Source organism: Lepisma saccharinum, chromosome 19 (genome assembly GCF_977018435.1).
Source record: "Lepisma saccharinum chromosome 19, izLepSacc3.1, whole genome shotgun sequence".
NCBI lineage: Eukaryota > Metazoa > Arthropoda > Insecta > Zygentoma > Lepismatidae > Lepisma > Lepisma saccharinum.
In genome coordinates this window covers 40,882,693-40,908,137 of record NC_139247.1, presented here as the reverse complement: position 1 = coordinate 40,908,137, position 25,445 = coordinate 40,882,693, and the positions used below count along the sequence as shown (strand labels likewise).

The window sequence follows — 25,445 nt, the reverse complement described above, 5'->3', positions numbered from 1 at the left end:
TTTAATGAGAAATTCGAGTTACTGTCTTTCAAGGCATGAAACAAGGATGGAGGAATCAGTTGAAAATTCACTGTGAATTTATAAATCAAAGAATACAATCCTTTCAATCTTTTGAAGGTAGGTGGCACCACCTTCTCTTTTTTGCAATACTTACTGTAGTATTTGTCTTCACAATTAGACTTTTGATCAGTTTAACATGTTTATGTTCCTTTTGTGTGTGTTTACATATAATTTATCTATATGTGAAATGTATTCTTTGTTTAGGTGTGCTAGGAATAAAACCAATAGCATCTGCAACATCAGTAATGTAATTTTTATACATATTAAGTATATAACATTGTTCGGTACTTAGCAGATTTGACTAATTTGACATATATGTTCTGTGACTAAAATAGTACTTTCATTAAACAACATCGAACATAATATTAGCATTCAGTTCATCGTGGTCGGTAGGACGTCTGACTGCCACGTGGGAAACCCGGGTACGATTCTCGGGGTGGGAAGGAATTTTTCCCGCATAAAGCGGCTCACCCAACCTCAAATCAATGTGTACCTGGGGTTGATCCTGGGTGTAAAGGTGGCCGAAGCGTAGTACTGATCACATCACCTACAAAAAGGCCGAGATCGAGAACGTATGGGGCCCTACCTCCACATCCCCTAAATGTGCTTACCTGACACGGTGAGCTTTATCTATACCTTACGTTTTTATTTAAATCCATCATAGTCAATGACGTCTTGAGGACAGGATTAGTCTTCTACGCTTGTTCTATTGAAACCAATATTTCAATGGGAAAAAATAAGAAAGAACAAGAAGCAGTGACACCAGGAAAACGGTGTCGTGTCGTTTGCGCCGAGGCTTCTTATCGGGTCATTTCCGCCGTGGCATATGTCAAGACCTTCCTTGCCTGGTTTTCCCACAATCCAGTGTGTCATCACCGCCGCGCGCACATGTGTTTATGGGCACATGGTGCATAGTGCATAAAGTGGAATTAGAAACATAAAATCAAACGTGTGTGTATGACGATGCACAGCTGTGTTTACACTGAAAGGTTAAACCTATCCAGAGAGTCAAATATGAATTTTCTTTACTTATTTCAAAAGACGTTACACAGGATTACTTGTATCAATTTTATTCCACAACAGAAAATACATAAATCAGTATCAGCCTATTAACTATTAATCATTTATCGTTAATCGTAAAAAAAAACATTGTAATACAGTATTGTTAAAATATTGAAAGCATTCTACAAGTACTACGTAAATGTACACTTTGGAAGCAACATAAATGTGCCAGTTTATTACACTTAATTATTATACACTACATAAAATCGTCAAAAACATTATAAATACAGTGTAATTTTTTGCAAACATTATATGCGTAATACTAACGTATATATAAACACAATATTTCGATACACTTGCATAACAACAATACAAACGTTATTTGAATTATTGTAGGTATGCAAATGCTCGAAGGCATTCCACGCGTTGTTTCTATCATTTCCATATTCTCAGCCATCTTGTCGTCTCTCTCAAGTCTCAGATTTACATAAATACTGATTTCCCAATGTATATCCATCATATATACACTTTCATCTTACATTCATTTACCAATCACCTTCCTTTACAATCGAAGATAAACACAGCTGGAGCTGGGCAACGTCATAAACACACGTGAGCGCGGCGGTAATGACACTCCGGATTGTGGGAAAACCCACCAAGGAAGGTCTTGACATATGTCGCGGCGGAAATGAACCTCAAGCGACACGGACTCCAGGAAAACAACAAAAATAATAAGAACTAAACAAATGAGTACAAGATGGCACTTTAAATCGAATAGATTACATTGTTAACACTTTTCTGAAACTGTGCTCTGGTAAGAATATGTCCACATTTGGAGGCAGGTTATTATGTATGAGTGAGGAAGCCTGTAGGAAAAAAGACCACTGTAGAAGGGAGAGCCTTGTGGAGGGATTGTGAAAGGGCTTTACGTTGCGGGTTGGCCATGTTAGGACTCGTAGATGAATTTGTTGAGCAGAAATTCAGATTTAATGTTGTCGTTCATATTTTCATGCAAGAATTTCATGCCTATTAATTCGCGACGAGTGTGTGGTGGTTGGGTATTCAAGACATAATACCTGTTTTATGGAGGTGTCTCAGAGAAGGTATTCTATGGCGATCAATGGTGAGGAAAACGTTGAGGACAGAATCAATCCGGGAGAGATTGGTTTTAGAAGCCAGATAGGGGAACAGTATTCAAGAATAGGGAAGATATTGGATTTGTAAAATATGCTGATGGATGATTGGTTTTGGAATTCGGTGAATCCGCACACAAGACCAATAAGACGCATTGCTCTTTTAGTAGTGTTTGTAATGTGCTCGTAAAGTAATTTTTAAAATCCAGTGTCATGTTTCAGCAGATGCTCGGCGAGGAAGTCGAAACAACGGATGCGCCGGATGCTGAGAGCAACTGGATCACGACCTACACGTATAACTACGCGTATAACTACGCGTATAAATACACAACTACAGTCGTGACTCTTCTAGGTCTTTACATGTTGGACGTAATAGTCTTCAGGCCACTTCGTCACAGGTATGCTAAGGCAAAACTATACTCTATTAGGTAAATTAAGACTTGATCAATGTGTGAATTAACGGGGGGTACCGGGGATCTTCCCCCACAAACAAAATTATTTCTATCCTTGACAGGGATGCTTTTATTATCAACTAATAAAAATTGAATTGGAAACACAGGCACGTAGCCAGGGGGAGTGCTCTGGGGGCTGAAGCGCCTCCTGAAAACTTACAAATATCTAATTTAAGTATAGTGGTAATTAATTTCATTTTCTTAGCAGGACTGAACATCTTTTATAATTAGTTGAAAAATGCTGGGAAATTCATCTTCAGGGCTTCTGCCTCCCTACTTTTTAACCTTTAGATGGCGGCTGCTGATAAGGGATTCCCCCCGCCAGAAATAAAATTCTGGCTACGGGCCTGTGAAAGCATATGGTATGTAATTTCTTAATTACGGTAAACACAATTGAACAATCATTCTGGAAACAGTTAATTAACCTTTATATTAATTGCATCCTACTTCATGCCTGCAGTTCTATTTGCCTACATTGTTGTTGGGTGCAGAGGTTTTTCAAAAAGGAAATGCTTTCAGTATCATGGTTATTGCTTAAGATATATTTTTGCACTGAATTCAACTGAATTGATTTGTAGTTTGATAGGTCTTTTTGTGTATGACCTGAGGTTTTTCTTACAACGTAAATAGCTATACTAAGTGTTTTTAAATTACATGTAAATGTTATCATAAGATTTGATGGCTTAGGTTAGGACCACTGCTCCAAGGCACTTAGAACCGGAAGGCTATACTTTAGTGTACTGTCTGATAACATATACAAATTTGCATATCCAAAAAAATAACACACCTCCAGAAATGAAATCTCAAATGCGGCACTGAGTGGGCACCCCCCCAAAGCAAAAAACTGAATTTTACGCAGTGGATTTGATGATGTCGCTTTTGTTTTGTTTCGCTTGAAATTCTGGCGAGGGCCGGGTTCCATTTTGCATGCAGTGTTGTCATCATTTCCGATCAAGCTCTTTTGTGTCCAGAATCAGTAATAACTGAGAGATATGATTAGCGAAATTGAAAATTACGGAGTACTGTAGTTCTGACTTCGTTTTCTGATCGGAGTGCTGATGGTCTTGTCGATTCACCCAACAGATAGAGGTAAAGGAAATAAATGTGTAAATGCTCCCTTTAAGGACGTAGCATATGGCAAAAAAGGCTTTTAAGTTCTGATTGAAGCTCGTACCAGTGTACAACCTCAACGGTGCATTCTAAGTGAAAAATTCAAGCACATTAGATTGAAAACCACATATTTCGAACAACTTTCCTCTTTTTCTATTTTTCGCTATCTGCACTAACAAAGGAGTTGTACTGTGGTCCCAAGACTTGAATTACCATACATTTGTCAGTTATTGATGATGATAATCATAATATGCATTTATTTCCCCTTATGGACCGAAGCGGCAGGCGACACATGGTGCTTGAAGGTTTCACCAAACGAACGTAGGCATGCGTGGTCTGTCATGTCGCTACGGTGTGAAAGTTACTACTGATTGGCTCGTTCCCATGCGGAATTTGTCGCGTGTCGCTTGTGTGTACTCTCCCTAAAATTCACAACGAAGCGGCAAGCGACACGAGTTCCTTCAGTCTAAAGCAAAACATTCACCGCGCATGCGCGAACAACATGGCGACAAAATGCACAATATTGAGAAATCTGCCTAGTGAAAGAAAGAAGCAAGCGATAGGAGACACGTACAGCTTGTCGTGTCGCTTCGGTTCGAAAGGTTGCATTGATTAATCGAGTGTTCGCTTCCAAGTGTCACGTGTCACTTGTCTCATGCCACCTGTCGCTTCCGCCCGAAATCTTCCTTAAAATATAGTAAGAGCACATAGGTCCAATGATGGATCCCTCCTCCAAAAGGCAAATGTTTAATTTGCAGGCTACGTCATACACAAGCTCGGTTTAGCTAAAGTCTAACTTTTAGTTTTTGTTTACAGAATGTTTGCATGCGCCACGTCAGGCAGTAGGAAGGCTTACAACGAGGTTACACTGCCCATCAAGAAAGATTTATTTTCTACTTTAACAGATGCACTACCTCGTGAAGAAGAAAGGAGGATTATATTGGAAATTGGGATTGCAAGTGGTAAGGATTAGCCAATAATGTTTTTTTTTCGAGGGCAGATCTAGAAGTTCGTGGAATGGTTTATTTTTACGATCTTGAAATCACCATTGACGGTTGCATACGGTTCTCATTTCCTGGTGAATCACTCCAAAGATCGTCTGTTCCAAGGGTAAGGTATGAACTCCAAGAACTGGTGATCATATTTGGCAAGAAAAAAAAAAGTATAGAAGAATAATGTGAAATGTTTTCGTTTCAGGAGACTAATTACCAAGACTGAGAATTAGTCGTGTTCATTCGCATGTACTTATAAGGGAGTTTTCAGATCTAAGCGACAAGCGACATGTGTCATCTGGAAACGAACCCTCAGAAATAAATGCAACCTTTCGTGTCGAAGAGCTACACATGTCGCTTGTCGCTTGCGTGTCGTATGTATTCTTAGTGGCCTGGGTCTGGTGGTCACAGTGACTTCGGTGTGAAGCTTTGGTGTCGCCTCGGTCTGAAAGATTCCTATAACGTCCACTGGAAATTAAGCTTCCTCTGGAAAAAAAGAACATGAGAAAAATTATAATAATAACTTTAAATCATTTAATATTTTAATTCAAAGATTGTGTGAAATTACAACTGCATATGAATAAACAAAGGAAAATTTTGAATCAGACGGAAGGTAGTTTTTAAATGCAGGAATCAGATTTTTCGTTTACATACCTTAACACATATTTACATCATCTGTCATTCGGCTGTTACAGATCACAAGTCTTATTAACATAACTTTTTCTTTAAAAATGCACAAATGAATGTGAAGTAGGATTTACGTGCTTAATACTTAACTTTATTTACACAATAGTGTTGCCAAATATTGTATAGCATATAAAACAGTGAAATACATGTAATAAAATTATAAATTAAGTAAATGCTTTCAAAAATTTCAAAAAATATTCTGGCGCGATGGTTCAGTGGAGCCATCTGCAATTCGATTTGAAAGATGAATAGAGATAAAGTTTATCATTTATAGTGGTATACCGTTGACAGAAAAATGAAAAATCTCACTTTTCGGAAGATCTGAACATTCAAAAACTGAAATATGGAATATATAGTATTACTTGTGTAGTAATTTACGTTAAACATTAAAACAGATAATGGAACATCTTGCTTTTGCTAAACTATTTTAGTAAACGTGTCATTTACAGATAAATTGTTCAATTGATTCCCTTCAATTTAGTACCAAAAACTAAGGTTCCATCTCTATGCTTTGAAAAGTTATGCAAGTTTAAAGATTACACTACGAATTCTGACGTCGGTCATTTCTTCGAAACCCGCAACGGGATTCTTTGGGGCTTTTTGTGGCAAATGCAACACAAGTAGTACTATATACTGCGTCAAGTTTCGTTCTATTTTTTAATGTCCAGGTTAAACTCTAATATGACTAGATTAACTCTCTAGCCTTCTTAAACCCGAAGGTTTATGGCTGCAGCAACACAAGCCTTCCATCTGTCCCCATCCTGGGCAAGATCAGTTAAATCCTTACCGATTTCCTTCAGCTCCATCTCAACGTTATCCCTCCATCTTCGTCTTGGCCTCTTACCATCAGGTTTCCAAACAAGAATCCTGTAAGCTCTTCTTTCCTCTCCCATTCATGCCACATGGCCTGCCCACCTAAGCCTTCTTGATTTAATTATTAAATTCAGACGCCAGTGAATTCCATGTACCTGTTAAGGAAACATTAATTATTAAGAAAAGAACTACCAATCATATTTCAGGATGCAATCTCCAATTCTACCCGGACGGATGCTGCATCATAGGCATCGATCCGAACACTCACTTCACGAAATACCTGATGGAGAATATGAAGGAGTACCCGGAACTCAACCTCGGCAGGGTCCACTCCGTCAGCGCAGAAGACATGCCTATGGTCCAGGACAACAGCATCCCTGTCGTCGTCTCCACGTGTGTCCTCTGCACCGTCGATGATCTGGACGGGGCCATCCGCGAAATCAAGAGGGTGCTTGTACAAGTAAGTCGTGCTTTAGTCCCGGTGGAGGCACATAGTAGTGTTGGGCGATATCAACTAGACGATGTATCGTCACGATGTTTGGCGATATACAGGGTGTCCCAGAAATCTTTCCCTGATTACAAACTTTATTCTTATCCGCTATATGCAAGGTAGAGATGTGAAAGTGGTACCAAAATGTTGGGAAACTAACCAAGTTTTTTGTTGCAGGTTTGAGTAACGTGGCTGTAGTGTAGCAGTGTCAGTGCCCAGAAAACCGGAAATGTTCACAAATCAGGGAAAAGCTCAGCATGTCCTCTGGTATCACGAGACCCGGTCACCAATAACAGTGCAGACGAACTTTCAAATGTACAGAATTCTTTCGTCTAGAATATCTGCAATCAATAAGTTGGTATTTAAGAAATGGAATTTATCTTCATTCCCAAATCGTGTCAAGTCCAAGAAACATTGTTTGGAAAGATGCCACCCGATGTCAAGAGCATTTATTCCGGATTCCTTGGCATTGACGCTGCTACACTTTAGCCACATTACTGAAACCTGCAACAAATAAACTTGGTTAGTTTTCCAATATTTTGGCACCACTTTCATATCTCTACATTGCATATAGTAGCTTATATGAATAAAGTTTGTAATCAGGGAAAGACTTCTGGGACACCCGGAATCTCGTGTTGGCGTTATGTCGTCACGATATTTTAGGGATATGCAAGGGATGGACAAAAATATGGAAATACCTGCGAAGAAAAGCCGGAATGCTGTAGCTAATAAGTAGAGCCCGGAAGTTCAGGCATTTATTTTCGTTAAAATAGGCAGGCAAAAAGGCATTTATAATGTGGAAAATAGGCACTAAAAATGAAAAAAGGCAAAATAAACCGAAAAAAGGCACATTTGGAAGTCTATTACTTTTATCTATAATTTCTGGCAAAATGTTAAAATCTACATTGGGAAGAGCATTTCAATTTTCACCAAATTCACGCACGTAACCATGTAACTTACCACTTAATGGCACACTAAATTTCGGCATGATGACAACTACACGATCCTTTCCCTCCAAAGTGCAGAACTAAACTAATGATAGAGAACTTGATTTTGGAATCCAAGCAAAGGCCCTTGTTGTCAATAACCTCCTGACACGGACGCTGGACGTGATGACGTAATTGTGCAGATGTTCTGCAACTGGTTTTCAGCAGTCAATCATGCACAAGAAAATGTTAACCGAAAGGCAATATCCTAACTCTGCATGAAATACTTTTTTCTCACACCTTTCTCCTTCAGCAATGTTGAAACATGCGTGAGTTCAGTATTACTTGAATAAGGCGAAAATTATTCAAATAATAAACGGAAGAAAAATAAATGCCAACAAAGTTTTTTGGGAGAAAAATAATTTATATACACACTTTTTTTAAAAAAAATGGTCCAATTTCATTGAAAAAGGCAAAAAAGGCATTATAATTAAAAATAGGCAGTGGGGTCCCAAATAGGCAAAATAGGCAAAATGAAAAGGCTTCTAAAACACTCGAAACAACATAAAAAACTAATATCCGGAAAAATTTTATCAATATATGCAGTAGATAAAAAGAGGCATTTTGCCAAACTTCCGGGCTCTACTAATACGGTATGAAGGACAGCCTTTAGCTTCCAAAACGGCCTGCAATCTCCGAGGAATGGACAAATAAAAGTCCCGGATGGTGGATAATGGGATCTTACACCATTCTTCATGCAAAACATGGTCACAATCCTCCTCAGTGTTCTTCTGTCTCTGTCACTCAGTGTACATTTTCGTCCACGCAGGTGTTTATCCGATGATGTCTTTCCGGACACACTATTTTGTCATCATGATCTTGGATAGAGTCCCTCTCTATACGCCAAATAACATGGCTACTTTGGTAACAGAGGCGCCTGTAAGGCGGACACCAACAATTTGCCCTCTTTGAAACACTGTCAGCTCGGACATGATTCAGTATCAACTACACTGCACGCTATCTACAGTGCAACTGTCGACTCCTACCAGGCCGACAGGTCCTATCTCACGGCGCAAAACAAAAGAATGTCGCACCGTGTCAGATTTCAAGTGGAAAAATTGCGTCGATATCATCCGTTGTGATGTCGTGGTGTTTCCATATTTTTTTTCCACCCTGAATATCGTGTCAGCGGTATATCGTCACGACATTTGGCAATATATATCGTGAAGACGATATATCGCCGATATTACGATATGGAAAAAATATCGCATCGTATACTCTGTGGCGATATTTTCTTGACGATATATCGCGATATCAAATTATTATAGCATTTCTTAACTACAGTGGTTCCGGCCAAAGAACGGACTTGGAAATTCTATTTTTGTCTTTTCTGTGGAGGGTCACATGAACAGCTGAACCAATCTGCTTGTCCAGTTGCCGTGGTGAGGGGGAATTCTCGTGGTATTCTGCGTCCAAAATTTTCGTTTTGGGTCGTTTTCGAAAAAGGTGGCGCCCTCATCAAAGCCAGCACGGCAAAGCTTAATAGTTGCCTCCACGTAGCAAGCGAATGGGTCTCCGATTCCCTACCTATCCCTGAAATGCGAGCGAAGGAGGCTTGTTGACAGGAAGAGGTGTCGTGTAGGACTGGACAAAAATCAGGCGTGTAGCAACCGGTATAAGTCGACGCGCTAGCTACGTTAACGACCGGATGGCTTTGCAGTCCACGGAGCGCGCCCACCAACTGCAACAATCACATTCAACGCACAGTGTTGCCACACATCTACTCTACGCCACCTTGTCCCTCCGCGCACCTTCCCACGGTCTCCACATTGAAGTTGCAAAGTACGGCAACACCGTATCCGCAGTCATGTGACTGAAACTCCACGTGGAGTAGAGGAGCAGAATGACAGCTGCGCCCATTGGCGGAAGGTCGAATGTGATTGGACAAAAACAACTGGCCCGCTATTTATCCCCACCCACGTTCGTGGCGGCGGCATTCTTAAGTTCTTCGACGTTAGCGAAGTAAACACTTGGACTATAGCAACACCGCTTTTCCCCCCTTGAACTGGAGGCGGAAAGTCTGGGTTTCTTCAAGTCCATTCTTTGGCTGGCTGGACTTTATGCAACAAACACGACTGAAAAATCATTCATGTTCATTAACGGTCCAGTCATCAAAGATTTCCCTGCCGAAAAGTGTGCAACCTTGTGGATTAAAGAAGATCACCATTTTGCAACTGAACAAATCGCCGAGCCAAGACACAGCAGGCTCTTTTCCACTTTAGTTTTGAAAGCGTGGTCGTCGTCGCCTTGTAACCAAGGGATCCCGGGTTCGATACCCAATGGAGGCACATAGTGGTTCGGATCCCAATTTAAACTGTAGGTCCAGTCCCGATTAGCCTTACTGTGTATAAAGTGTACTTAAAACAAGAGGTCAACTCAACTCATCTTGAAGCTTGAGAAAGTTTTGTTACAGTTTGGCTTGAATCAACTTTATCCTCCGATAGGTTGATCCCGTACTGTATATACAAATTCAAATTCAAATTCTTTAATTCAAATTCTTTATTTGCGTGGGCGAGGTTCAGCCTGAGGCTGTTCTGCCACCTAACCCGTGTCATCGATTACATTTAAATTTACATTTCTTATGTTATTACAGTGTTAATACAGTGTACAATAAACTGTATGATTTAGTTAGAAAATCTATTGATAAAGTAATTGTAATAAATGTATGAATAAAATGATACAAAAATTGTGAAAAGACAACTACATAAAAATAAAATAAAATGAATAAAAAATAAATAAAAATAAAAATATGTAGACAAAATACATAACATAAACATACAAGTTACATCATAGTATTTGAACACAATCTCTGCTCTGCCAAAAGAAAATTCTTTACTTCATTTCGGAAAGATTCTATTTTAGATATGCTCGACATGGTCTTAGGTAGGGCACTCCATATTTTTGCAGCAAAATATGAAAACGACGACTGATATGCCTGTGTGTTGCAGAGTGGAAGGTTAAATTTGAAATTATTTCTTGTATGGTGGCTGTGAATACTGGTGCGAGGGATCAACATGTCTGCCAGATACGAAGGCTTGCCAGATGTAATAATTTTATGTATAAGGCAATATGTATGCAGTAGTCGCCTACGGTACATATTGAGGATATTCTTATTATTTATGGAAGGTAAAATATGTTCACGCCTGGGGATGCAAAATATGAACCGCATGCACGCATTTTGGCATTTTTGAATTTTTGCTTGTAAAGTTTTATTTATTCTACCAGAGTACACTACGTCACAATAGTCGAGAAATGGATATACAGGGAGTCCATAAAGTCCTGCAAAAAACTAAAACTCTATAACTTGAAAACTATTAAGTTTATTAACAAAATATTTTGTGTGTACTTACAGCAAAGTTCAAAGTTTATTTCCTGCTTGTTAGGTTGATCGGCAAACCTCCAATTGTGCACCATTCACGTCCAAACACTGTTGCAGTCTTTTTGTGAAACCGAGAATTGCGTGCTGACGGTGCTCTCCTGGGATATTCAGAATCACATCTCTTATTTTTTCTTTTAGGTCATCCAGATTACCTGGTTTCTGTGAATACACCTCGGTTTTTACATGTCCACACAACCAATAATCGCAAGGTGTCAAGTCTGGTGATTTTGCAGGCCAAGGTGTGGGCCCTCTTCGGCCAATCCATCTACCTTGAAATTGTTCGTTAAGAAACTGCCGAACTTGTAGGACCGGGCCTTCACCTTCTTGCGTACGATCTTGTGTAAAGTTGACTTCGGTATTCCACGTTCCAGTGATCTTCGTTTAAGCGATTTCATTGGACTCCGATGCACGGTGTCCTGCACTGACTGAATCACATCGTCACTCGATACTGGCCTTCCACTGCGTGGCAAATCTGACACACTTCCCGTTGCCTTGACCTTTTCATACCATCTCTTGATACTTGAATTTGCTGGGGGTGGTTTCCCATATGTTGTCTGGAACTTTCTCTGCACTGAAACACAAGATTTTAACTCTGCAAACCACAGAACACACTGTGCCTTTTCCTGGATGGACGCCATCTTAAGTCACATGATCACGTGATTACCAGTGCAAGCGTCACTGAGCAGTGTGGCCAGAACAAAACTTTAAACTTCCACCCTTCTCACCCAAAAAATGTGTATTGTTAAACGCAACAGCTAAAAAGTTATAGAGTTTTAGTTTTTTGCAGGACTTTATGGACTCCCTGTATAAGTGTTTCAACTAATCGCTGCTTGATTTCTGAAGATAATAGTAGTTTGTTAAATTTAAACAAGAATCTAAGTGTTCCAAATGATTTATTGATTTGGCGGCTAATATGCTCATTCCATGATAGACGAGTGTCAAATATCAGTCCAAGACTTTTAACTACTTGAGCTCTAGGTATGATATCATCATTTATTTTAATTGTTGTAGTAGTGTGCTCGACCGAACCAATAGCATTTCGAGTTCCAATAAATGTATAACATGACTTATTAGCATTAATTTTAAGGCCATTTGCATCACACCATGTTTTTATCGCACCCAAATCATTACTTATGTATTCAATACTTATGGCAATTTCTGTTGGATTGAATGATTTGGTTAGTTGAGTGTCATCAGCATATGAATGTATGTTACAGTATTTGACAACTGAGGGTAGGTCTGCAATATAAATCGTAAACAATAAGGGACTTAGTATAGATCCTTGTGGAACACCAGATGAAATATATAAATTATTAGATAATAAAGTAGGCGACAGTTTTACACGTTGATTTCGGTTACTTAGATATGAAAAATACCAGTTAAGGGTAGATTGTGAAAAACTGTAATATTTCAGTTTACTGAGCAGTAATTTATGTTGTACCGTATCAAATGCTTTGGACAGATCCAATAATATTAATGCAGTGACGAATTTCTTATCCATAGCCTGGAGGACCTCATTTGTGACTTTCAGCAAAGCCGTAGCAGTGCTGTGTGCCGGCCGAAATCCTGACTGTGAGGGTGGAAGAATATTGCTTTGGGCAATGAAGCTAAATGTCTGTTTATAGATTATTTTTTCTAGTAGTTTTGAACACACAGGCAGAACACTAACAGGTCGAAGGTCGTTTACATTAGTTGGTCGGGTCGTCTTAGGGAGTGGTGTTATCAAAGCTTCTTTCCATTTCCTGGGAAATACGGATTTCTCGAGCGAAAAGTTAATAATATGTGTGATAATAGGCAAAATAAAAGGTAGCGATAACTTCAGCATTGTAGTTGATATTCCATCTGTACCAATAGCAGTAGACTTGATTTCGTACAAACATTTTCTTACAGTATAGTCATCCACTTTTTTAAAAGCAAATTCGGGAAGCATATTATTAAACTTTTGGTTACTAAATTTTAAACATTCTTGAGATATCAGACGTTGGTCGATATTTAGACTATCAATTTAATTAATAAAGTGTTCATTTATCTCGTTCGCATTGTCAAACGTGGAGGGGAGATCATTTTTATTAGAGCCAATGCCTACAGATTTCAGTTGCTTCCATAAATGCTTTGGTTGTCTTGGTGTTTTATTGATGTTATGCTCAAAGTAACACTGTTTTTCTTGCCAAATAACGGATGTCGTGAAATTTCTCAGTTCTTTGTATTCCTTCCATGCAGGTTCACTTCCGGTTCTCTTGAATTTACGAAACGCATTGTCCCTTAGTTTCATCAACAGCTTCACATTCGATGTAATCCGCGGCATACGTTTGTTACGAACTCGTCTTTTACGGACTGGCGCGTGCTTGTCAAAGAGAATAAGTAAGTTGACATTGAAATACTCTACTTTCATATCCAAGTTATCGGTGTTATATATTTTTTCCCCAGTTAATTTTTTCTGCATCCTTCACGAATTTATCATAATCAATATCACCGTATTTTCTGTGGTATATAATTCTGTTCACGCTTTCTGGTTTGGTATACGCAAGTACAACGTGCGTCATTCTATGATCGCTGTTGCTGACTGGTTCACCGACACCATGTTGGATTATATTTTGCATGTTGCTGACAAACGTCAGATCAATTAATGACTTAGTCGTGGAGGTTATTCTGGTCGGTTTATTGATTATTTGGGTTAATTGAAATTGATTAAACAAATTTTGAATGTAAACGACGTCAGCACAGTCTGGATGTAAGAAATTAATGTTGAAATCTCCAGCTATAACAAGGTCATTAACTAAGGGGTACATTTCGGTCAATATATCTTCTAAAATTGACAACTGTGTATATGGAATACGCTTAGGCCTGTAGACGGCACAAATACCGAGACGTTCCTTTTTTTTATTTCAACCGTAGCTGCAAGGTACTCAACGTCAAACTCTCCTTCGATTTCGAAAGACAACGAATGCAGTTTTAGTCCCTCCCGTGCGTATATGCAGACACCCCCACCCATGCTGCAATGGCGATCAGAGCGTATTAAGTCATAACCTGGAATTTTCAATGCATTATCCGTTATATTGCAAGTTAACCACGTTTCTGTTATAACAAGAATGTCAATCTGTTTCTCTGTAATTTCGATGCATATTTCCTGAAGTTTGGGGAATAATGACCTGACGTTTACATTTGCTATTTTGAGACCCAGGGAGCAGCCGGTTCTTTTGTCATCGGCGAGAGGGCGACGGAGGACATGCCCTAGAGCAGTGGAGTTCATTTCAAGGGGGGTGGTAGGTTCTGTTGGAGGCATAACGGTAGAAGTAACTTCTGGAGGGTTGCAGAGCAGAGAGAGGTTGCAAACTCACTACATTTATCCGCAGATGTATAAAGGTTACAAATACAAGTACAAATAAATTTTTTCTGCTTTTTACGGTACTTTTGATCATTAGAAACTTATGAATATGTTTTTTTGATTTACTAACAATTAAACTTTGCTTATGTACAAGAACGTAACTCACATTTACGAAACTAAACTGTAAAATTATGCAGTTGAGATTAAAATATTGAAAGTAGTAAACAATAATAAAAGAAGCAAAACACGTATATATCAAAGAAAAGAGGAACTTAAACATGTAGAAGCTACAACTTAAGACTAAATGTGTTCCCGATAAATAACAATTATAAGAGTAATGTGAAATTTAAATTTTATGTTATGAAAGGTAAAAGAGATTTTAAAAAATGATAAAGTTTACAGATCACTCATATCTTCCCGGTAAGCGTTCAAAGTTCATCAAATTGCTTTCTGGAAGTGATGAAGTGCTTCACGTTTCCAATGTTTATTACGATATTCCCATCTTGGGTCCAACAGTTCTTGTAATGGTATTTGCTCGTCGCCAGTTTCAGAAGCTCGAGACGTGCGCGGCAGAGATCTTCTGTGATGGTGATATTAGAACCCTTCAGTTTACGTTTATTTCGAAACACACTTGCTCTCGCACGGTAACTAGTAAATTTAACAAGAATGGCTCTTGGCTTACCTCCGTTCTTCTGTCCTCCTACCCTGTGGCTTCTGCAAATATCACCATGCTGGATTTTGATGCCCAGTTGCTCTTCAAACAAGGCGGTTGCTTTGTTGTCGGTATTCTCGTTGGAAGTCTCGGGAATGCCGAATATCCGGATGGAGTTCCTCCTCTGGTACTGCTCTAAGTCGTCCAATTTGTCCCTGAGCCGTCGGAGTTCCTCATCCTTCTTCTTCAGTTCATTCTTCATGCTGTGCATTTCTTCAACGTTGAAGTTTAGTGTTTCCTCCAGACTTTGAAGCACTGATTTTGTCACTGCCTCGACTATCGAATCTACCATAATTTTCATCATTTCAGGTGCCTGCACAGCAATCTTTACTTCCTCACAAACACGTTTCACAAATTCTACGTTGTTCCAGTTGGAAACACTGCTTACGCTGTTCGGTGATCCCTGGTTCTTTCCAGATTTTTTTGGTGCCATACTGAACGGTGAATTAGAAAATAGTACAATACAAGGCACAAAGTAATAAATCGAAGGCGTGTTATCTGCAAATGCACTTCTCGGATATTAATCTCACCTTACAATAATAGTTTGACCATTGGAATGTTAATTTACTGCAGTTGTTTACGTTATTTCGGGAGCACAAACGTTACGCACTAGCGACCATCCGCCATCGCTCGACTACTCAGTGTAAAGAGGGATGGCAATGTGCCTGAACCGGTGATCGAACAGGAGATCCCTTGATTAGAAGGCGACAGCGCCATAGATATGCGAGCGGCTGGAGCCCTTTCGAAGCATCGAATCGGATCATCCTCAGCATTCCTGAGCAATTCAGTCACTCTGCAGCTGGTAGAAAAGTGAAGAATGTGTCAACTAAGGTAGGAGGTATTGTGCATTGTTGGAAGCTTTGATGGCAAGAGGAGAAGTTAAGTGAGGGGAATGAAAGAATGCTTGTGGCAAGAGAGAGAGGTTAACCTCTTGTTTACCACCTATCTTTTAAATGATACCTTCCTGTAACCCCCGGGGGGACACCTATCTTTTAAAGGATACCTTGTTGTGTTCGTAGTTTTTACGTCATAATGTCGCTATTTTTCGCTGGAATTGCGATTTTCTTCTTTATATTATTGTTAACACATATACTGCACCGTAAAGACTCTTGGATATCCATTTGTCCGCATACGTGATATTCACAAATGGATATGTTTTGGACATTTCCGGATCACTTCCAAGATAAAGAATGAGGAAGTATACACAACGGGAATACTATAACCATTTTCTAATATTCGAAACACATCCTATGTATGTCGATTGTTGGATAACAAGTAGTTCTGGATCAGTTCTAGACATGTATTAGATATTCAGAATTGTATGTATTTTGGATATCCAGTATTGGACAAGATCTGGATATGTTTTGGATATCCAGAATTGGATGTGTTTTGGATATTAAGTTTTGGAAGAGATCTGGCGACGTATTGGATATTCGGAATTGGACAATGTTTCTTACAACCAGTTCTACACACGTTTAGGCTGTGTATTAGATATCAAGAATTTGTCGAGTTTTAAATGTCCAGTTCTGGATATCCTATAGACGTCCAATGGATATTCAGAATTGGATGTCTAGAAATTTATATCTAATGGACATTCAATGGATATCCATAATATCCATGGATCTGATCTGGACATTGTTGATATCCAATGGATATCCCTGGGAGATTTGTGGTGTATGGGAAGTCGTGTTCTATTACTCATATAATAATAGTGCAATTTTTTTTTCTTGTTCCAAACATGCCTGCGATCATTTCCATGTGTATTTTGACAATGTCCTGTACTATGTTGTCCAGGGACGGAGGGGGGAAGGTTCATTTTTCTTTAGAAATTTTGGAATTTTTAGGTTCCTCCCCTCCCCCCGCATCCATATATACACTCAATGAACATAAAGTGTATGTAGTCCGAATCTATTGTTCATTCCGCGTATAACGGTACTTCGTTCGTCTGTCTAGGGCAATTAGTCTCCGATCTACAGTCATCTAAATGAAACTCTGCATTTTTGTTTAAATTGGGCCCGGTCCCGGAGGGTTTACATGGCGAAATGGGCTTGGTAATGAAAAGGGTTGATCTTGGAACCAAGTTGGGTGCGAGTCTCTTGGTCAAAGGTCAGGAGGACACTCAGTTATTAGACTAACGATTTAGGGACCAGGGATATGTCATTTGGAGTTAACTTATTGAGAATTAGTTAAACGGACTTTCTGTGCGTACGAGGCTAAGGAACACCTATTTGATGACATCTACTGGACGAGACAGATAATCCCTTTTCATGAATCATGAACGTGCCATTTCAGTCTGAAAGGTATTAAAATCAAATTGTGTGTGGCACCTTTCATTTCAGTGTTTGCTTTGATTATGTTAGTTGTACATCCTTCGCATGCTCTACGGAAGCCTAAACTACTTGTTGGGAAGTAACCCATCCCGAGGTTCGATCCCGGTGCCCTGAAAGTAATGGTAAGGCGCAATAGTTTGGTGTTGTTCGTGGTGGTACACCACGCTTAAGAGTGACATTTAACGGGATTGTGGTGAAACTTGGTAAAAAGTGTATATGGGAACCGCTATTTTTTACCAGACTATTATTTTTATAATATTCCACTTACAAAAATACAAGGCATTAAACATTATTTAAAAATTAGACTACTATTTCTATTCACTATTTTACTGAAATGTTCAAAAACTGAACGTTAGGCCCCCCCAATAGCATAGTGATAACCAGGCACGTATATAGAAATACATTTCGGGGAGGGGTCCGATCAAGTGTCTCATTAATAATAATAATGTATTAAATCAAAATAATATTGGCCTACCCGATGGCCTAGTGGTAAAGTGGTAACGTCGTTACCTTGTAGTCAAGGGGTCCCGGGTTCGATACCCGGTGGAGGCACATGGCACAGTGGTTCGGATCCCACTTTAAACCGTAGGTCTAGTGCCGATTAGCCTTCCTGTGCATAAAGTGGACTTAAAACAACAAATCAATCAATCAATCAAAATAATATTAATTAAATATGTAAATTAATTAATAATGTATTATTAATACATGAATAGGTAAAAAGATGGTAAAAGAATAGATATATAACAGCATGTTTTCATTATCTAGGTTTAATGTAGTTTATATCGCCAAAATTTGTATTAAATCAACTGCCCTGGCAAAGAAATTAATGCCAAATACATAAAGAATTGAATATTTATTTAATAATAAGAGGAGTTAGATCCGATTGAGTTTGGCAAAAATAATTGTACTGTGATCACTTTAAGGTGCCTATTACAAATGACAAAAAGTAAAGTTCCTGATTAATATTTTATGAATAATAGCATAAGTAGTAGTGTGCATAAATCTTTGGAACTGTCCTTCAAAGCCAAATTCCTAGCCTTACAATAGATTCAGCAGAAATAAATAATAATTCGATGATATAATAAATGCTACAGAACTATATTTTGATTATTTTTTTTATTTACTTGGTAAGTCTTTCTGGGGCGATTCGGACCTCCCCTAAATACGCCCTACGTGGTAACATCACCTCCTTGTAATCAATTTGGTGTGCGAGAGAGAATAATAATTTAGTGTTACTCATAGATGACGCTGCCGCTTACAATTATTACAATCATCCGTTTCGTCTTCTTTTTAGGACGGACAGTAAACAAATTTTACCAGCTTGTTTACGATTCTATTGAATTGAAAATTATTAATTTGCTCTTCAAGCAGAGAAAATTTTGTCGTTAGGAAAAGAATTAGACATGAAGACCTGGAAATGAGAGAATTTACAATGGTTATGTAAGGTAGAAAGTACACATGCTAACATTCCCTCTTATATTACACATTTTTTTAACTGCTATTTTTGTGAAACCCTTCATATACGTATTGTAAAGGGTTTAAGAAAGGAATAATGCACTATATAGTAAGGTCCAAGACATTGTTGTTGCACATTAGTTAGATTGCTGACAGCTCGGCATTTGAAGCGTCCTTCCAATAACGACTAAAATTTATTTATTTATTTATTTGAACACAACAGGCGAATAACCATTTACAGTCTTCTATATTTTCTGAGGAACATAAAACATGTCAACACTAAAGTACATTGTACTGTTTTACATGCGTGGAATCGGTAGGAAAAAATCAGGCGAGTCCAGGCCTGCTCGGTAGCTCAGTGGTTAAGGAATTTCAGAAATTTGGGCCTTTCTCATTATGTGCCTTGCCAAAATATGTCGTATATCGCCACAATGCTTTAAAGCAAAAATATGTATATTACCAGACTTCAAACATTTCCCTGTGAGGAAACAAAATGCCATTGTGTGGCTAATAGCACATACAATATACTATATATACAGCAAAACGTTTGAACCAAATATCACCCTATATACAATGCATCTTAAAAGATCTAGATGGAAACAATCAAATAAACAAAATGTCCGATTGTCACAATATTTTGGTAAATATCTGGATGTAATGTAATTGTATGTATACATGTAGGAAAAAAATCCATAGATGTAAACAGAATAGTGAAATGAAACAAAAAAAAAAAGTGGTCAGAGCAATGGCACGGTATGCTAGAGACCCGGGTTCGAGTCCTGGTCGAGCCTGCATTTTTCGCTGAAAATTTCTACATATACTTTCTGTTGTGTTTATCTCCTGCGTGCGCCTAATCTACAACAGAAAGTATAGTTACTAAAAATAATACATTAAAATTATAATACATGTTTGAATGTAAAAGTAACATAAAATGTCAGACTAACTATCCAATACAAAAATATCCTACAACGAATACAAAATTTCAAATCTTACAGTGTACAAATGTTACCTTTACACTCAGATCCGAACCACCACGTGCAAATCAAAATAAAAAGAGATGCTAATATAATGCATTACAATTTACATAAAATATGAAATTAATATAAACACAGTAAAATTCAAGGATGGAAGATATAACTTCAAGATATAACCAACTACATTATGAACTACAGTGAATTTAAATTCCTTGAAACTGAAGTCCCCATTCGTTCTGAGTATTTGAATGAGATAATATTTTTTAAAAAAATCTTCGATAAATTATTAATTAACATTAGCATAATTTTACAGTCCCTGTTTATTCATTTATACCGTCAACAATTTACAGTATTCAGTATGTGAGGAAATACACTAATTTGTGTTGGTGATAAAGTACCCAAACTATGTAAATAGATGATACTACACAAAGAGTGCATACAGGGAATTGAATAAAAGCTACGAAAAGAAATAAATATACATTCAGAAGAAAATTGCCTCCATTTTCACGATGTCGACACTTATTCTTCCACACTTTGAATGGCTTTTTTGTAAACCTCAAAAGACATGTGGAATGTGAATATTTTTTGTTCCCTTTTGGAGCATCTATTGTACAGTTCACACATTCTCCTGACCAGTGGCGCAGGAACGGAGGGGGGGAGTGCAGAGGTACATTGTACCCCCCAAATTTTTGAAGGGCGTCCAATACCCCTAAATCAAAGATCCAAGTTGTACCCCTTGTACCTCCCTTCCTTAATTTGACACATGTAAGGTACTACTGTTTTCTAATAGCTCAACACATAATGTTTATATTGTTTACAAGCATTATCTTTCTTTCCAAAATAATTCAATTTTCTGCAAACCTATTCTACTACACTTTATGTGTGATCTGCGAAACCTTTTTAAGGGGATGGAAACTGTTTAAAATGAGTTTGAAACAATGGAATAAGATAAAGTTTAGTTTCAGTAAATCGCGCTGCAGGCTAATGTCCTTTCTGTGCGTTTGGCTAAGGAAGAGGAGGGGGTACAGGTTTATAAAAGTACTCATTGTTGCTTCAGATAAAGTACTGACCTTCTATCCTTTCGAATTTTTCAAATATAATTTTCCGAAACTTATAATTCCACAATCGTCACAAAATAAATTGTGAGAATTTTTTATTGCCTATGAAATTACATAAATTACAATTTTTCATATTCCATCAGTATAATTAGGATTTTAATTTTCCACATTTTATGCATACGTAAATGCATTTAAAGCGTCGTTTAATTTTATCAGATAAACTATTTGCAGATATTTCTATTTCTATCAGAACAGTAGATCCAGTTCCGATTAGGCAATCTGAGCATAAGTAAGTCTAGTCGACAAACTTCTGAGTCGAGACTGAGACGAGAACGAGCACAAACAAGAACGAGAAACACCTCATCGCACAGGTAACAAGAGAGGTTGTGGCAAGTCTCGACTCATCTCATCTTGATAGGATTCCTAGTTGAAGAAGTGTGATGTTTCCTCTAGACATTAAAACAGGGTGCAACTTCGTGATTCTCTATCAAGGGAGGTATGGACTTGATGGATTACATATCTTAATAAGATTACAGCCAATAGTTCCCCAGGGCCTTCCCGATGGCGCAATGGTAGCGTCGCTGCCTTGTAATCAAGGGGTCCCGGGTTCGATTCCCGGTGGAGGCACATAGTGGTTCGGATCCCACTTCAAACTGTAGGTCCAGTCCCGATTAGCCTTACTGTGCATAAAGTGTACTTAAATCAACAAAATCAACAACTAATCATAAAGATTGTAAACATAGGAACACCCAGTAAAAAAAACCTAGGATTCTAATGTATATTTATTTACCACTATTCCACATACACGCCTCCAACATAACCAATCAGGCAGCCAAGAAAAAATCCCATAAACCCACTTTCGGAGAAAGCCTATGTTGGGGTACATTAAACGTTTAGTTACGTACGACTAAAGGATATACAATGAGAAAAAAGTTTGAGAATCACTACATTCTAATTTCTCCATATATGAGAAGTATTTATTTTACACGAGAGCGCTGAACTAAGCTTATATTGCATTTATTGGATCTGAAGTGACGCATGCATCAATTGTGGGAAAAGTATTATTACTTTCCTTCACTTCAGATCCAAGAAATGTAATATAAACTTACTTGAGCGCTCTCGTGTAAAATACACTTCTCCTATATGAAGAAATTAGAATGTAGAAATGCTCATGATTGTCGTCGCAGAGCAAGCTGTCCTTTTCCCCACAATTGACGCATGCGCAGCATGCACCACATGCGTTCACGAGACGCCTCTCGCTGCGGGCCTGTTACTTATGCTATCTATTTCGGGAGAAGCGAGAGTGTGTGGCATTTGCAATGGAAAGAGACAAGAGTGTCAACTCTCATCCCGTCTCTTCACGATACCATCCCTACATGGTAAGTTTCTGAATCCGTAAAGATCAACCCAAGTCTTGTTCAAGTTTCCAGTGTCCTCTCGAGCAGATTTCTGTGTAGAGACGTGTGCAAGTTGTCTCTCTGTATAGGGTCAACCCATACCAAATAGTCGCCCACGGGTTGCTTGACTATTATTTTTTTTAAAAAAAAAAATCATATTGTTGTTGTTGCAACCCCTATCCAAGGAGAGTTCAAAACATGCATTATTTTTTTCTAAAACTTGTATTGGTTTAAAAATCTTCTAATAACCTTGTTTTCATAGTCGTCTAATTTGTCATCCATCATATACTTTATTACCAACTGATCATGAACATTATTTATCATACAGAAATTTTTAAAATGTAATTCTTGGTGTTAATAATTTTGCATGGAACTATGAATATCGGTGAGCTTTCTGCAATATCAATTACTTTATGAAAATAATTTTTTACATCCAACATAATTTTAAAATTTTTACAGTGAAGTTCTGGAGGAAAGTGTTTTAGAGTGATAAGGGTTCATTTTCTTTTTTTGTGCAAAGTTTAGAATTAATTCTAAATATTTATGGGATGTATTTATATTGCTGGTATTTAACCTAACCTTCTAATCTCGTTCAATGCAGTCTACCAAGCAATAAGTGTTGCACTTGATACAAAGACTATTTTTGCGATCGGGAATAAATTATTTGGAGGATCACAAATAAAGAGTTTCCCTGACTCCTGGAGGAAGTTTGGTTTGACACTTCAACAACATTCACCATTTCGCCTAAAATAATAGGATTTTCCCTGGGTCCGTACAGACACTATATACGCCCCAGTTTCATGCCCATCCATGGGCGTCCGGAAGGAGGGGCAAGGAGGGGCCGTGCCCCCCTTGGAAAATAAAAGTCAACCAAAAATTATGTATTTCACACATATAATTTCATTTTAGCCACAATAATATGTGTTCATTATTCCATGAACACCATAAATTTAAATGTAAGCAATGTTTTTTTATGGAACAACACTATTTTTGAGGAAAATGTGCCTTTTTTGCCCCCCTGGAACAAAATATCTTCCTTGCCCCTCCCTGGAAAAAATCCTGCGCACGTCCATGTGCCCATCAATACAATAAGACAGTGCCTCATCAACCCCCCTCCCCCCAATGAGAGGGTCTGCGCACGCGTATATGCCTACTAAAATTTTATTGGTACTTGATTAGGCTGAAACATGATTGCTTCTTTCATGTTTTCTTGATTTTCAACATCGCACCCCCTAAATTTCATTTTATAGCTGTTACCAAAGAAATTAAGTTAAAAATGAATTAATTATTTAATTTCGAAAAGGTTGTTAAGTCCCCTGATTATTATATTATTAGTAGTAGTGGTATCATGAATTTTCTCAGGCACTGTCAACTCAAAATTTCATAATCACCATCTAATTCTTACCCGTACGTAAGTTCTACGGAACTTGTAATTCAACATTATTATACAATATTGAAAAATTATTTTGGGTACTTCATTTTCAACATGCTACAAGTTTTTCGGAGGAGTTCTGGCCCCCTGGGTCTCCTCTAAATACGTGTAATAAAATATGGACAAGTTGTATTCAAGTTTTATTGCCTATAATGACTGCTAGTTCTTTTGAAGGTTAGTAAGTTCTATAAGCTAGCCTTCTCAAACCCGAAGGTTTATGGCTGCAGCAACACAAGCCTTCCATCTGTCCCTATCCTGGGCAAGATCAAACAGATATTTTCCATCCCTACCGATTTCCTTTAGGTCCATCTCAACGTTATCCTTCCATCTTCGTTTTGGCCTTCCTACTGGTCTCTTACCACCAGTTCTACAAGTTCTATTCGTTTTATTGTCTGCAATGACCAAAGATTACTAGTTCTTATGAATGTTAATAGGTTCTACAAGTTCTCTTCGTTTTATTGTCTACAATGACCACTGTTCTTTCAGGGCGGTAAGTTCTATTACCTGGAACACGTCGCGGACCGAAGGGGCACCTTGTTGCACGTGGCGCAGAACCTCCTCACCGTGACAAATGTCTGGCCAATGGCCTTCCACGGGTGTCGCCTCAACAGGAACATCGACGACAGCGTCGACAAGGCAGGGTTCTCCAGCGTCGAACAGGAGCGACTATACATCGACACCTCCAAGAAATATATCTTCAAGTTTATACAGAGCCATTTAAAAGGAGTGGCCACAAAGTGAAATACAGCTTTCACCGGAAATGCATTATATTTGCGTACTTACTAAGAATATAATATCCTCCATTCGCTGTAGGAACAAAGACAATGTAAGCAAATACGCGCGCCATCTGTAAATTGCTATTGGTTATTCCAATGCCAGCTGCGCAGTAATCCTGCGCGTAGGAAAATAGTGCATGCATTAAAGCCACACCACTCAACGTAGCTGCTATATTGAAGTTGTGGGACCTTATAAACTGTGCATATTCATGCGCGAAACAAGCCCAGAACTAGCACACGGGAGAGGAACTATTTCTAATTAGTCACGTGGTTTTGTTTACATTAACTTCGTTCTTATGATGGATGGAGAATAGATTATACAATATTAATTCTTTTGATTCTAGACAACCAAAATTCAACCTCTCTTCCATGTAGTACGTTCACCCTGGACTGCATTAGCCACTACATACACAGAACTAAATCACTTCGCATTGATTGATGCACCAGAGTCCGTTTTTGTTTTATTTAGTCAAGAATCAGGTTTACTGTTTGATGGATTTTTTATATTAATTGTAAAGGTAACGGCAAATTCATCATACGATGCAAGTATTTTTCTTTCCGTGTCGATCTGTGCTTTAATGCATCAATTTTTAACGTTTTTTGATGCATCTTTCTCCATGATGCACTTAAACATTTCGTCTGAGCTACATACTTTATGCATTTTTTGTTTCAGCTGATGCATTTACTTTTCTGTTTGTTTAATACTGTGTGGGGCTCGTATTATATTTTGTATTCTTAATATTTAGCGTCGCTTTTCTGCCATTTTGGACTAATCGTAACGATGAAGATGAGTGATAATTTGATAAAATTGATGATGGAAGATGCTCTGGCCGAGTTTCCAAAGGGGGAACTTTGGTCGCGAGATCGGAAGTCGACTCCTTA

General features: G+C 38.3%; 1 protein-coding gene across 1 annotated transcript; it reads left to right on the top strand.

The window, feature by feature from the left end:
* LOC146003115 (thiol S-methyltransferase TMT1A-like) lies at positions 1 to 24,540 on the top strand. Its single transcript, XM_083141291.1, has 5 exons — positions 1 to 117; positions 2,421 to 2,593; positions 4,574 to 4,719; positions 6,456 to 6,709; positions 24,274 to 24,540. The coding sequence occupies exons 2-5, from the start codon at positions 2,421 to 2,423 to the stop codon at positions 24,526 to 24,528; spliced, it is 828 nt and encodes a 275-aa protein (XP_082997417.1). The 5' UTR covers positions 1 to 117; the 3' UTR covers positions 24,529 to 24,540.
* Positions 24,541 to 25,445: the final 905 nt, after the last annotated feature.

Coding starts and splice junctions, on each gene's coding strand:
- LOC146003115 (XM_083141291.1), top strand. CDS start 2,421: ATGCTCGGCGAGGAAGTCGAAACAACGGATGCGCCGGATGCTGAGAGC. Junction 2,594..4,573: donor TTCAGGCCACTTCGTCACAG/GTATGCTAAGGC, acceptor TTTTGTTTACAG/AATGTTTGCATGCGCCACGT. Junction 6,710..24,273: donor TCAAGAGGGTGCTTGTACAA/GTAAGTCGTGCT, acceptor CTGTTCTTTCAG/GGCGGTAAGTTCTATTACCT.